Source organism: Aureobasidium namibiae, assembly GCF_000721765.1.
Source record: "Aureobasidium namibiae CBS 147.97 unplaced genomic scaffold scaffold_8, whole genome shotgun sequence".
Taxonomy (NCBI): domain Eukaryota; kingdom Fungi; phylum Ascomycota; class Dothideomycetes; order Dothideales; family Saccotheciaceae; genus Aureobasidium; species Aureobasidium namibiae.
In genome coordinates this window covers 669,787-682,071 of record NW_013581201.1, presented here as the reverse complement: position 1 = coordinate 682,071, position 12,285 = coordinate 669,787, and the positions used below count along the sequence as shown (strand labels likewise).

At 53.7% G+C, this 12,285-nt stretch overlaps 6 protein-coding genes across 6 annotated transcripts; 4 read left to right on the top strand and 2 right to left on the bottom strand.

Moving 5' to 3' along the window:
• Nucleotides 1-271: 271 nt before the first annotated feature.
• On the bottom strand, nucleotides 272-1,362 carry M436DRAFT_45922 (eukaryotic translation initiation factor 3 subunit F; the record flags this gene model as incomplete). The annotated part of the gene is made up of 2 exons (XM_013571944.1): nucleotides 272-491; nucleotides 548-1,362. 2 exons carry the CDS (start codon nucleotides 1,360-1,362, stop codon nucleotides 272-274), a joined length of 1,035 nt encoding a protein of 344 aa, XP_013427398.1.
• Nucleotides 1,363-1,868: 506 nt separating this feature from the next.
• M436DRAFT_72742 (DUF1253-domain-containing protein) lies at nucleotides 1,869-3,884 on the top strand (the record flags this gene model as incomplete). The annotated part of the gene is made up of 1 exon (XM_013572254.1): nucleotides 1,869-3,884. One exon carries the CDS (start codon nucleotides 1,869-1,871, stop codon nucleotides 3,882-3,884), a length of 2,016 nt encoding a protein of 671 aa, XP_013427708.1.
• A 510-nt stretch (nucleotides 3,885-4,394) lies between these two features.
• Nucleotides 4,395-6,278, top strand: M436DRAFT_72741 (protein phosphatase; the record flags this gene model as incomplete). The annotated part of the gene is made up of 7 exons (XM_013572253.1): nucleotides 4,395-4,430; nucleotides 4,567-4,882; nucleotides 4,941-5,014; nucleotides 5,063-5,147; nucleotides 5,201-5,407; nucleotides 5,469-5,729; nucleotides 5,950-6,278. 7 exons carry the CDS (start codon nucleotides 4,395-4,397, stop codon nucleotides 6,276-6,278), a joined length of 1,308 nt encoding a protein of 435 aa, XP_013427707.1.
• A 493-nt stretch (nucleotides 6,279-6,771) lies between these two features.
• M436DRAFT_46270 (uncharacterized protein) lies at nucleotides 6,772-8,173 on the top strand (the record flags this gene model as incomplete). The annotated part of the gene is made up of 4 exons (XM_013572018.1): nucleotides 6,772-7,151; nucleotides 7,204-7,554; nucleotides 7,614-7,953; nucleotides 8,009-8,173. 4 exons carry the CDS (start codon nucleotides 6,772-6,774, stop codon nucleotides 8,171-8,173), a joined length of 1,236 nt encoding a protein of 411 aa, XP_013427472.1.
• A 710-nt stretch (nucleotides 8,174-8,883) lies between these two features.
• Nucleotides 8,884-10,101, top strand: M436DRAFT_46112 (uncharacterized protein; the record flags this gene model as incomplete). Its single annotated transcript, XM_013571982.1, has 3 exons — nucleotides 8,884-9,019; nucleotides 9,098-9,337; nucleotides 9,401-10,101. Coding segments are annotated over 3 exons (1,077 nt in total), but the record flags the coding sequence as incomplete, so codon positions are not given.
• Nucleotides 10,102-10,677: 576 nt separating this feature from the next.
• On the bottom strand, nucleotides 10,678-11,835 carry M436DRAFT_46915 (uncharacterized protein; the record flags this gene model as incomplete). The annotated part of the gene is made up of 5 exons (XM_013572135.1): nucleotides 10,678-10,869; nucleotides 10,917-11,032; nucleotides 11,080-11,177; nucleotides 11,227-11,416; nucleotides 11,469-11,835. The coding sequence occupies 5 exons, from the start codon at nucleotides 11,833-11,835 to the stop codon at nucleotides 10,678-10,680; spliced, it is 963 nt and encodes a 320-aa protein (XP_013427589.1).
• Nucleotides 11,836-12,285: the final 450 nt, after the last annotated feature.

The following is a 12,285-nucleotide window of genomic DNA, read 5'->3' as shown; positions in this document are numbered from 1 at the left end:
CTTTTTTGGATTGGATCATTTCTTCTAGCCTTCGCCTCTACGGAATGCAATGCCGGTCTCGATGCCGCTAACCCTCACCATCACTGCCGTGACTCTGATTTCCAGTAAGACGTAAAAGACAGCCATCATCATAACAACTCAACTCCAGTTTTGAACAGATTGAGAGAGACCCCTTTTTGCGCTGGTATCGAACAAGAAAGAGTTTAAAGTAAACATGAAAGGGTGTGCGGTTTTGTGGTAATAAGAACTAAGACGTCGTGGGTATGAAGGCTTAGGCCTCGGTGGCGGGGCGGTTCTGTTGACGGCGGTCCTGGTTGTTGTTGTTGCCGCGTTTTTGGTTCTGGTTGCCCTTCTGGCCGGACTCTTGGGTAGTGTTGGTCTCGGTGCCCATGGTGAGGGCGGCAGTTGCGAGACGGTTTGACAGGTCGATTTGGGTGCGGATAGTGTTGGCGAGGTATGAGACAAGGAGAACGTCTTGAATGTGGTTGTTGCTGTAGGGAGATGGTTAGCAGACGACAGACGATATACGGACAAGGACAAAACATACAAGTCACGCTCGATATCCTCGGCGTCGACCTTGGGAGCCAGAGAAAGAGTGTTCATCAGGAACTGACCCAGAGCAGAGCTGGGCTCGGCCTCCTCATCCAGAACGTTGCTCACGTAGTTGGAGACACGCTCAATCATCTCGAGAACCTGCTCGATGGCGCGCTCCAGCGACTCAATGTCGGTCTGCAGCATCTGCGAACGGTCCTCTCTGTCCTTTGCGCCCGAAATCAGCTCGAGACCGCTGCGGTCAGCCTCGCCGTACTTGATCTCGTGGGGAACGGGAATGAACAGGCAGCTGTCGGCAGCGCGCTCAGCGGTGACACCGACGGGGGCAGAGATGTAGGTCTTGGCCTCAATGTCCTTTCCGGGCACGGTGGAAACAGTCAAGTGAATGGCAGGGTGGGGCCAGGTGCCATCGCCTTGCTGGCCGTAGAAGTTCTGGATGAGGGCGGAGAAAGTGTTCAGGTCGGAAGAGGTGGCATACCAGCCGAGAAGGACCTCCTTGGGGTTTGCGCGGAGGTGCAGCTGCAGCATCTGCTTCTGGTAGTCCATGTCGACCTCGACCTGCTCCTGTGTCTCGGTGTGGGGAACAGCGTAGCAGTTGCGGATCTCGACTTCGGTTCCATCTTCAGAGCGGACACCGAGAAGAGTGCCGATAACGCGCTCCTGGTCCTGGGGTCTGCGGAGCGAGTGGTCGAGGATTGCGAAAATGGCCTGGGGCTGGACGCTGACGTTCAGAGGAGCGGTCGAGGGCTGGGTGCCGATTTGAACGGGGCCCAGAGGGCGGGCGAGATGGAGGAACGAGTCTTGGGCCATGGTTGCGTGGGCGAGGTGAGCTTGCCGTCGTCTACTTCAATCACCCTGTCGTTGTGAAAAGTTCAGTTTCGGCGACGCAGCCCGACGTTTCGCCGCACGTCCTCTCTATTCAAGGAAGACGGCCCTCGGACTTAAGACTAAAGTGCTGCAACTTTTTTGATCTTGACTTTTTTGCCCAAGACAATACACCACAACACACGATGGCTCCTTTCAGAGGAAGAGGAGGAGGCTCACGAGGCGGTCCGCGAGGCGGTGCAAGAGGAGGAAGTAGAGGTGGCAGTTTTGGCAGTCGAGGCGGAAGCAGTTTTGGTCGCGGAGGAGCACGAGGATCGTTTAATCGAGGCAACAGTCGAGGCGGTGGTCGGGGAGGAAGAGGAGGACGGGGAGGGAGAGGTGGAAGAGGGGGAAACCGAGGAGGAAGAGACGAGTTCCATTCGAGCAGAATCGACGAACCGGAAAACCAACCCTTGCTGAGCGAAGACGAGAGCGATGCCGAAGACGAGTCCATGCTCGACCTGGATGTACAATCTGTAGGAAGCGACGACGAGGACGCACCTGCCTCGAAGGTTCGCGCATACAACGCCCTTCTCCAATCTTTCCAACAAGAATCAGACGAGCCTCGTCGCAAGCGTAGAAAGATCGAGGAAACACCCAAGGAAGACGAGAGTGACGAGGAAGAGATTGACGGCTCAGATGCTGCTTCAGATGCGTCAGAGATCGAAGATGGGGCCCAAGACGAAGACCAAGCACAGGAAGACAGAGACAGCGATGCCGAAATCGACCAAGACGAGGTCGCCGACGACGAGGATGAAGACCCAACGGATCCATTCGACCAACACTTTGCGAATCCTGAAGCCAATGGTCTCGCTCAACACATCAAATCAGTCACCGACAACCAGTGGCGCTCGGCAAAGCTCAAGGCTATAAAAGAAGATAGTGCGACCAGTCTAACCCTTTCTCTTCCTGAATCGGCCCCTGCCTCGGCACGGAAATCTCTCAAGTCGGTCTCGCAGCTCAATCTCAAGCAACGCATTCTAGAGCCAGCAACGAAACACATCGGTACTTTCAGCGAGCTGGGACGGGAACTCGCTTCCTCGATCTACACCTACCAGGATGTGCTCTGTGGTGCTAGGACAGTCGAGAATGCCTCTGAGCTTAGGCATATGGCTGCTCTACATGCTCTAAATCATGTCTACAAGGGCCGCGATCGCGTACTGAAGAACAACTCTCGTTTGGCTGCAGCAGAAGGAGATGCCGACCTCGAACTACGCGACCAAGGCTTCACCCGTCCCAAGGTCCTTGTCTTGCTTGAGACTCGCAGTGCCGCCGCGAAATACGTCGAGGCTTTGATCGCTCTATGTGAGCCCGAACAGCAGGAGAACAAGAAGCGTTTCGAGGACGGTTTCGTACTGGACGAGTTGAAGTTTGGTGGTGAAGGAGACTCACATCCTGCTGACTTCCTAGAACTCTTCGAGGGCAATGATGACAACGACTTCCGTCTGGGCATCAAGTTCACTCGCAAAACTATGAAATTCTTCTCGCAGTTCTACGCTTCAGATATCATCCTTGCCTCGCCTCTCGGTCTTCGCCGCATCATCGAGCACACCGATCCCAAGAAAGCGGACAGCGACTACCTCTCCTCGATCGAGATCTGCATCGTCGACCAAGCAGACGCCATGCTAATGCAGAACTGGGACCACGTAGACTTTGTCTTCCAACACCTCAACCTGCAACCCAAAGATGCACACGGCTGCGACTTCAGCCGCGTACGAAACTACTACCTCGATGGCCAAGCCAAGCACCTGCGCCAAACCATCATCTTCTCAGCATACATTGCCCCCGAGCTCAACCGTCTTTACAATGCCCACATGCTTAACATAGCCGGAAAGGCAAAACTTGCACCTTTCTACCCGGGCGTCATCGGCGACATGGACCTCGAAGGCATGAAACAGACCTTCTCCCGCTACGACTCATCCTCACCCCCTACTGACCCCGACGCACGCTTCAAATACTTCAACACGGCCGTTTTGCCCTCTTTGCTGCGTGTACCAAAACCTTCAGATGGCGGACCCGGTATCCTTCTCTTCATTCCCTCATACCTCGACTTCGTGCGCGTAAGAAACTACTTTGCAAACTCGAACGAAACACAACACATTTCCTTTGGGGCCATCAGCGAGTACACACCCGTGCCTGATCAACGCCGCGCACGCAGTCATTTCCTCAGTGGTCGCCATTCTGTTCTCCTTTACACAGGGCGCGCTCATCATTTCCACAGATTGAGGCTCAAGGGGGTGAGAAGAGTGGTGTTTTATGCATTGCCCGAGAACCCTATATTCTATACTGAAATCGCCAAGGGCTTTTTGGGGACGATGGTTGCGGAGGGGAAGTTGGAGACGTCGGAGGCTGGTGTCAGGAGTATCTTCTCAAAGTGGGATGGATTGAGGTTGGAGAGGATTGTGGGGACTAAACGTGTGGGAGCCATGTTGAGGGATAAAGGTGGTGATACCTTTGATTTCGTGTAGGAGGTCAAGAAGAATCAATAATAATCTTGCTCTCTTTCCCTGCATGAAAGTCCCAAGTGCCGTGACATAGGCGGTTAGGTAGGTGTGTTTCTTTGTGCAGCGAGTGGGGTGGATTGCAGGCACGTCATCCTATGGCGGGAACAGTCGATGGCGGAAAGCGGCGTTCGACAAGCCCTTCACGCGAACGGGGGAAGCGACGACTTACCTGTCCCCCTTCTTCTCTACCACTAACAACCTCTTGTATTGTCGCTTTCTCAAACGCGTCAAGACACAGCCTTCCAAAGTTCACGAGACGCGGTATTGCTCGCTTTCACCTATTGTTCCCAGATCACGTAACCAGCGTCTTCAGCCGGCCCCGCTTACAGAACCTACTCCACACGCACCACGCACATCGCACTCAGCTGCACATCCAAGCCCGCCTCGGACTCACAGCACCACCACCCTCGACCACTCGCCAAATCTTTTTAATCGCCCACCTTCGCCCAACCTCCTCGCCCTCCGCGATCCATCATGGGTCAAACCCTCTCCGAGCCCGTTGTCGAAAAGGTACGTGTCGCCCGCTCGTCACAAGACCTCCTGCCCTTCCTCGCCCGCCTGCCTACAACTGCATCTACAAGCGCCCTATCCACCGCCAACTCTGCGCTTGCCTAACTTGAATGCTAACACATCGTTCTGCTTGCAGCATTCGGACAACGGACAAGACGACCGCATCTTCTACGGAATCTCATGCATGCAGGGATGGCGCATCAGCATGGAGGACGCCCATGCCACCATCCTCGACCTGCAACCCCTCGAAGGCGATGACCTGAAGCCTGCCGCATCCGACGTTCGCATCAGCTTTTTCGGTGTATATGACGGCCACGGTGGAGACAAGGTCGCCCTCTACACTGGTGAAAATCTGCACAAGATCATCGCAAAACAGGAAGCTTTCAAGAACAAGGACTTTGAGCAAGCTCTCAAGGACGGTTTCCTCGCCATTGACAGAGCCATCCTTAGCGGTTCGTCAACTTGCACGCCAGCGCTTGCCAGCCTCGACATTTGCTGACTGTGCTATAGACCCAAGATATGAGGAGGAAGTCTCTGGATGTACCGCCACCGTTGGCATTGTAACCCACGACAAGATCTATGTCGTACGTCGTGCTATTTTCTTGACTGGAAGAGCTTTGCTAACTGGCTAGGGTAACGCTGGTGACTCCAGAACTGTCCTCGGTGTCAAGGGTAGAGCAAAGCCTCTCTCCTTCGACCACAAGCCTCAGAACGAGGGTGCGTCTCTACCTTCTGGCTCTTCATCCCTGATCTTGCTGACTCCTGAATAGGTGAGAAGGCAAGAATTTGCGCCGCTGGAGGCTTTGTCGACTTTGGCCGCGTCAACGGCAACCTCGCCCTGTCTCGTGCCATTGGCGACTTCGAGTTCAAGAAGAGCGCCGATCTCCCTCCTGAGCAGCAGATTGTCACCGCCTACCCCGACGTGACTGTTCACGACCTTTCCGACGATGATGAGTTTATTGTGCTTGCCTGTGACGGTAAGTAGTAGCTCACACGAAAACACTACAAGACAAATCGTTTCTGACTCTTGTTCTCTAGGTATCTGGGATTGCCAGTCTTCGCAAGCCGTCATCGAGTTCGTCCGCCGCGGAATTGCAGCAAAGCAGGAGCTGTCTGCCATCTGTGAAAACATGATGGACAACTGCCTGGCCTCGAACAGCGAGACGGGTGGTGTTGGATGTGACAACATGACCATTTCGGTCGTTGCTCTGCTTAACGGCAAGACCAAGGAGGAGTGGTACCAGATGATTGCGGACAGAGTCGCAAACGGTGACGGACCCTGCGCACCCCCAGAGTACGGTCAGTCGTAACACCTTTTCCCCCTTACAGCCCTTGCCCATTTGTAGCATACTGTTGCGCCCCTTTATTCCCGAGTTTTCCTTGATTATTAGCGCTATATGCCTGCGGATACCCATGTCAAAAAAGGAGCTCGACAAGTCTTGTCTGCGTACCATACACATCTCATCAATTGCGCCCCGATCGGTGACGAGCCCTTGTCTAATACGAATGCCTTGTACAGCCGAGTTCAAGGGACCTGGTGTGCACCACCGCTTTGACAACGACAGCCCGGATGAGTACGATATGGACATGGAGGGACGTTCGCGCATGGTTAGCGGCCACGGCGGTCGCGTCATCCTGCTCGGCGACGGTACAGAAATCATGACCGAGTCTGGAGAGAACGACACGGACATGTTCGACCAGAGTGACGATGAGGAGAAAGACCTCGCCAGTCAGGTCAGCAAGGGACAAGACGAGGGCAAGAACGGATCACAAGGACAGGGCCAGAAGAGCACCGAGACTCCCACACCCGCAGAGCCCAAGATGGGAGGTGTTGCGGATTCAGCATAGATACGGATATTCACGAGAGATGATTCAGGACATGGAATTGGCGATATAAGCACTGTTCCAGCGTCAAGACAGCGTCAGAGGATACAGTCGAGATTCTTTGGTGCACGGCGAGGCACAAAGTAGAAAAGACTGGAGGATGTATTTGTTAATGCAAAGAGCCAATCAAAAGTTTTGATGAGTGCATGAATGAGGCGCAGGATTTTGTGAAAGTCTGGAGTCGGACGAAACCTGTAATTCGACAAACGTCTCGGCGTCACTTCATGATCAGGACGGGAGGCTGTGAGGCGTGAGATGAGTTTGAGAAGTTGGAACTTGGACGGCCTCACTCAGCTGTGGCCCGTGCGAGAGTTAGGTACGCACAGGCGTGTCGGTTAGGCTGATTGCGGAGTTGGTCGTCACCCTCGAACTGTTCACTCGAGCTGCTTCTCCTTTGCGCGCTCCTGCAACAACTCACCCTCAACTCAGGCAGTTGTCACTTCAATTCCCCTACACAATGGCTCCCAAACGCAAGCGGGCTGGTACCGTAGGCTCCAATGCCACCGCCGAGTCAAACACCAATCTTCCCGACCAAATAGCTACAGACGCGTCGGCAGAGGACACCACCCAACAGACTCCCCAGACCCTCAAGAAGTCCAGATCACACAACGACGATCAAGACCAGCCTAACAAGCGCTCTCGCTCGGAAAACAACACCCACGACGATGAGGACGAAGACCAAGATCTTGGTGTCAACGGTGAAGCTGGCACCATGAAGATGGAAGCTCCTCCCAAGGCTGGCTTGATTGATCCCGTCGGCTACAAGACCAATCCTCCTCCTGAGGGTCGCCCTGTGCGTATTTACGCCGACGGTGTCTTCGATCTGTTCCACATGGGGTATGAGGCCTGCATCTGCACTCTTCCGAGACAGCTTGCTAACTGATTACAGACACATGCGCCAACTCCAACAAGCCAAGTCCGCCTTTCCCAACGTCCATCTTCTCGTCGGTGTCACTGGTGACAAGGAAACTCACCGCCGCAAGGGTCTGACTGTGCTGAGCGGAAAGGAACGCGCCGAGACGGTGAGACACTGCAAATGGGTCGACGAAGTCATAGAAGACTGCCCCTGGATTGTCGACGTTGAGTTCCTCGAGAAGCATGAGATCGACTATGTCGCTCACGACGACATCCCCTACGGCGCTGACGAGGGCGACGACATCTACAAACCTGTCAAGGAAAAGGGCATGTTCCTGGTCACCCAGCGTACCGAGGGTGTCAGCACCACTGGAATCATCACAAAGTAAGAACCGGACGAACAAAGCATCTCGGTGGTTCACCAACTGACTTGCGCGTGTGCAGGATTGTTAGAGACTACGAACAATACATTGCGCGTCAGCTCAAGCGCGGCACTACTCGCCAGGAGCTCAACGTTTCATGGCTCAAGAAGAACGAGCTCGACATCAAGCGCCACGTCGCCGAACTGCGCGACTCGATCCGCACGAACTGGACCGCAACTGGCCAGGAGCTCGGCAAAGACCTCAGACAATTCTGGCAGCCCAGTCGGCCCAACAGTCCCGCCCGTGGTCTCTCGACCCCCGATCGCCTTGGCTATAATTTACGCCAGGGCGCATCGAGAGGCAGCAACAGCGACTTTGCTGCCGGCTACACCATGGGTCTTCTCGGCAGCGTTCGCAGCTGGGTAAATCTATCCAGGTCTTCTTCCTCCACCGACCTTTCGACTGACCGAACTGCAGATGCAACGCAACCGCAGAACCCTCAGCGACAGCAGACCCGATAGCCCTGACAGTGGCGAGGACAGCTCAGATCTGCTGAGGAGTCCCGCCGACCAGGGTAGAGGCCGCCCCGGCAAGCAAGTTCAAGACGAAGTGGATGCTCAGGTCACCCACGAGATGAACTAGCGGCAGGACATCGTACGTAAAATCTTATTTCCTGCTGCAGAGGCTTTCCTAATTCCTCTTTCACGACCGACCTTTTATTCAAAAAGAGATTCCCCTTGTATAACAGCACCTCTCAAGAATCCTATCTTCCAAAATCCTGATTCTTCTCACTTTTTTTCTTCCCTGCTCATGCTTGCACGTGAAGAAGCGTGTACTACCATGTGTTGTCGCTGGCATTTGGTTTCGAATAAATGCTGGCTTTAAACTCGTCCTTTAACAAAGCAGATCCGACGTTTCCGCTGTAGCATGTGCCTGGTCAGGATGGTCTTCGCTTAAGTTTTGGAGGTCTTGTATCACTGTGTATGGCGTGGTCGGGCTTTGCGCTGTTCGGCGTGTGAAAGTTGTTGTACCACGTATGGATTGAGGTGAACAAAACCTGGCCAACACCCGGCAGCGAGAGTTGATTCTGACTTTCACAGCTCGCGCATACCTCGAGACTTACGCTCACAGATCACTTGACGTTCTTCACATCTATCACCTGCCTGAGGCGATAAGATCAGGCATCAGGACCACCACCAGCAACCTCCATAAACCGCATGGAGGTCACCTGCCCGACAACTGGCAGGCACGATCAAGAAATGGCCTCGCAGCAGCAACAGCAGGGGTCGAGCAACCCTCCACGACCAGGTCTCTCCCAAGCAGACCGCGAAGCTCACGATCTCTCCACCTAAGGCTACACCATCCTCAGCCTGACACAACTGTGCAGCGCAGCAGAAGCCGCAAAAGCAAAACGCAAAGCCTACAAGTCCGAGCGGAAGAAGCAGGCAGACAAGCGCAATGCCTTCCACGCACGCAACAACAAGGATCGTATCATTCAAGCCAAAAGCTTCTAGATCCAAGACCTATGTGCTCGCATCAATAGCATGAACGAAAAGCATCGAGAAGAAATGGAAAGAGTCACCAAGTTGAAGGATATCAGGATCGAGGCGTTGCGTGAGAGGGTCAGAGAGGCGGACACGTCGATTCAGGAGTTTGAAGATATGGTGGAGGAGATGAGGAGGGAGGATGCTGCGGAGTTGGAGAGTCGAGATGCAATGCAGGCGATTCTGCTGGTCGATCTTCGTGAGTTGACTCAGGTTTATGACGAGGAAGTTGAGGTGTTGAAGAGGACCATTGATCGTCAAGGTAAGTTGTGCCCGCCCCTACGCCTTGGCTCTGCCTTACCTCACCTCGCTGACACCGTTCTAGCTCTCCCTCCCGATTACTCCTCCATCAACAACCTCGGCCCTGTGATCGCCCTCGAAGACACTGGCTCAGCAACCCCTGAGCATGTCATCGCGACCGCACTCTCCACCCTCCGCAAAGCCCTCGCTGCACCCAGTGACTCTGATTCCACCCCCAAGCACCTCGTCCACATCGCGAATACTTTGCACACCTCTCTGCTCGCCTCCAAGAAAGGATTCACGACTCACCTCTGGCCTCTGTCAGCGACCTCTGCATCTCTACACGCAACACACGAATGCGTGGATCGCGTGATCCATTTCCTCGCCGTTCACCACCCGGACCTCGACGAGCGCATCTCCTCACCACTCTCTTCACCTTTCCTCCGCCATCTCACAAGGACATTCAAGTCCCCAAGCACTCTTCTTCGCCGCGCCTTCTCTTGCGCCGATTCTTTGGCCCTCGAACTCTGTTCTTTGCATTTCGCCAGTGGAGGCAGGAGAGCTGGGTTGATGCTTCCCGTGCGCCCTTTGTCCTTGGATGCTGGTATGCTGGACAGTGGAGACAACGAAATCGATACAAACGACGATTTGTTGGAGTTACAGTATTGGAAGAAGAAGCTTGAGAGTGTGAGAAGAGAGGCGCTGGAGCGCATGGAGGATGTGGGCATCACGGTGTTTGGGGATACGATTGCTTGGTTGGAGCAGGAGATTATGAGTTTAGTGTGAATTTTACCCGGGGACAAAGCTTCTTGCTCGATGGGAAGGGAGTAATCGGAGTTTGGTCTGGCGGATACGTTCCTTCCTATGTTATTCATTTGATGTTGGTCATGTATCGAAATGCTGGTAACTGGGCCACCCTGTTCTTGAAAAGGGGTTGCGTATTTTTTCCAGTCGACGAGGTCACTCGATCAGCAGGCAGACAGATGTAAATCTCGAATCAAGGATCAAAGACGTGTTGATCTTAACACTTGTCGCTTCATTGTCAAGCGGAGGTGACGTGCATAGAAATGTTTGCTATTTACATAACCATCTCTGTGCCAGAAACTCCCGAAGCCCACGTGCACATCGTCCTGAATAATAAGCCATTCAATGCTCTTCATTGTTCACCGAAGCTATCTAGCTTCTGTCATTGAGTATCATGCTTCAATAAAATGTCGTAGCGTGGGTCAGCAAACCCCAGTCGTCTGTCGAATCAATGACTATCGACGCCTGTGTTGGCGTTTGTCGAGGAATTGTAACCATATTACTCCTGTTCCGGAGTGTCGTGCTGTAAGACGTGCTCTGTCAGAGTGAAAGCGTATTTCAGTCGTCTGTCAAGTCGACAGTTTCGATGCCAGCGTGGGCATCTGCCGAGATCTTGAGCTTTTTGGTGGGCGGATGGTGGTAGGTCAAGGTGGGTTCCTCATCGCTCTCATCCTCAACGCGCGTTCTCTTTTCCTCGGTACGCTGCTTTTCGTGTTCTAGCTTGATCACAACCATCTCTTCTTGGCGGGCCTACCAGAGTCAGTACAAGTCCCCGTCGTCCCAAGATGTAGCCGTACCTTCTGCCTACGACACAGTTCGAGAAGCTCGTCTCGGGTGAGGCTCTCTTCTGGTCGATCCTCCAATGGAATAGGACTGGGGCTTCTCGGGATGAGGCAAGAAATTTGCAGATCCTCTGCTAGAGTAAGTATCGTGCTTGCGTATCCTGGAAGAAGAACTTACTGCGCGAACGGTATCGGAAGTTGAACGTTGCGAAAGCATCACCAATACGTGTGCTCGCAGTGGTCATAATCCGGCCGATTGGTTTTGCCTCTCCCAGTCTACGCAAATTAGTCGCTGTGCGCTTTGGTCACGGAAGGAGTGTCCTACTTGGCCTGAGTCGATATCGCTTGACCTTTGAGGTGTTTCTCGTGAATGTTTTCATGTCCGACATTGGCCTCCGAAGCATTGTCGGAGTCGCGAAAGTCGGTCTTACCCGCTTTGGAATGGTAAAGTTTGACAGTGATCGTCCCCAGGTGGTTGAGCTCAGGTCTTGGTTTGGCGTATGCTCGGTCCTCACCTAGAGACGGTATCAGTGATGAAGCGACCAAACACGTCTGCAATTGACACACTTGTCACAAGATCAGCGAACATGAGCGCTCTCTCCTTGCAGATTCCACCCTCCATGTAGCGAGCTGCGGGGTATGAATAAACAGCATATCCACTCAGCCAAGGTTGTGGAAGCATTACGCCGCCGACCCTTTGGCCATCAAGAAAGTACGACGTCTCTACAGAGTCACCGCCTCTGAGATGCCAGTGTTGTAGATTAGTGAGATTGATCCGTATGGCGAAGTGTGAGCCAGGCATGCATTCGACGTATTTGGTAGTGCTGTTCGGGGTTATAGATTCACTGTCGTCTTCGTCGAGGTATTCGGGGAGCGGATTGCCGTCAACCGCTATATCCACGATGACGTGCGGGATACCCGGGATGATGGCCATGGCGTTGATGGTTGACGGAAGAGGAGAAGAAAGACCGCAACTGCAGGGTGTGCGAAGAAGAGTTGAAGTGGAGAAGTGGAAATGAAGGAAGTTGTTGTGGGCTGGACAGTCGAGGTCAGTGAGTGTTGTCCTATCTCGTTCAGATCCTCGCTCACTCACCCTTCGTTGGAAGTGAACAACTGCGCTGAGTGATCCGGCAGCCACGGGATGACTATTGCACAGCGAACAGTATCATGTGCCGTGATGAACGAGGTGGAGTAACAAGTGAGGGAGATCGATTCGATCCGATGCAAGGTAACAGGGCTGTCCAGTCACCAGCTAGGCCCGGACCAGAGCTCGTAACTTGACGTTGATGAAAGTCGAGGGCAAGAAAGATGGAGAGCAGGCACCGAGAAGACGCGACGCTAGACACGAACAAGGTGCCAGAAGCCGTGAGCCCAACTAGGAAGT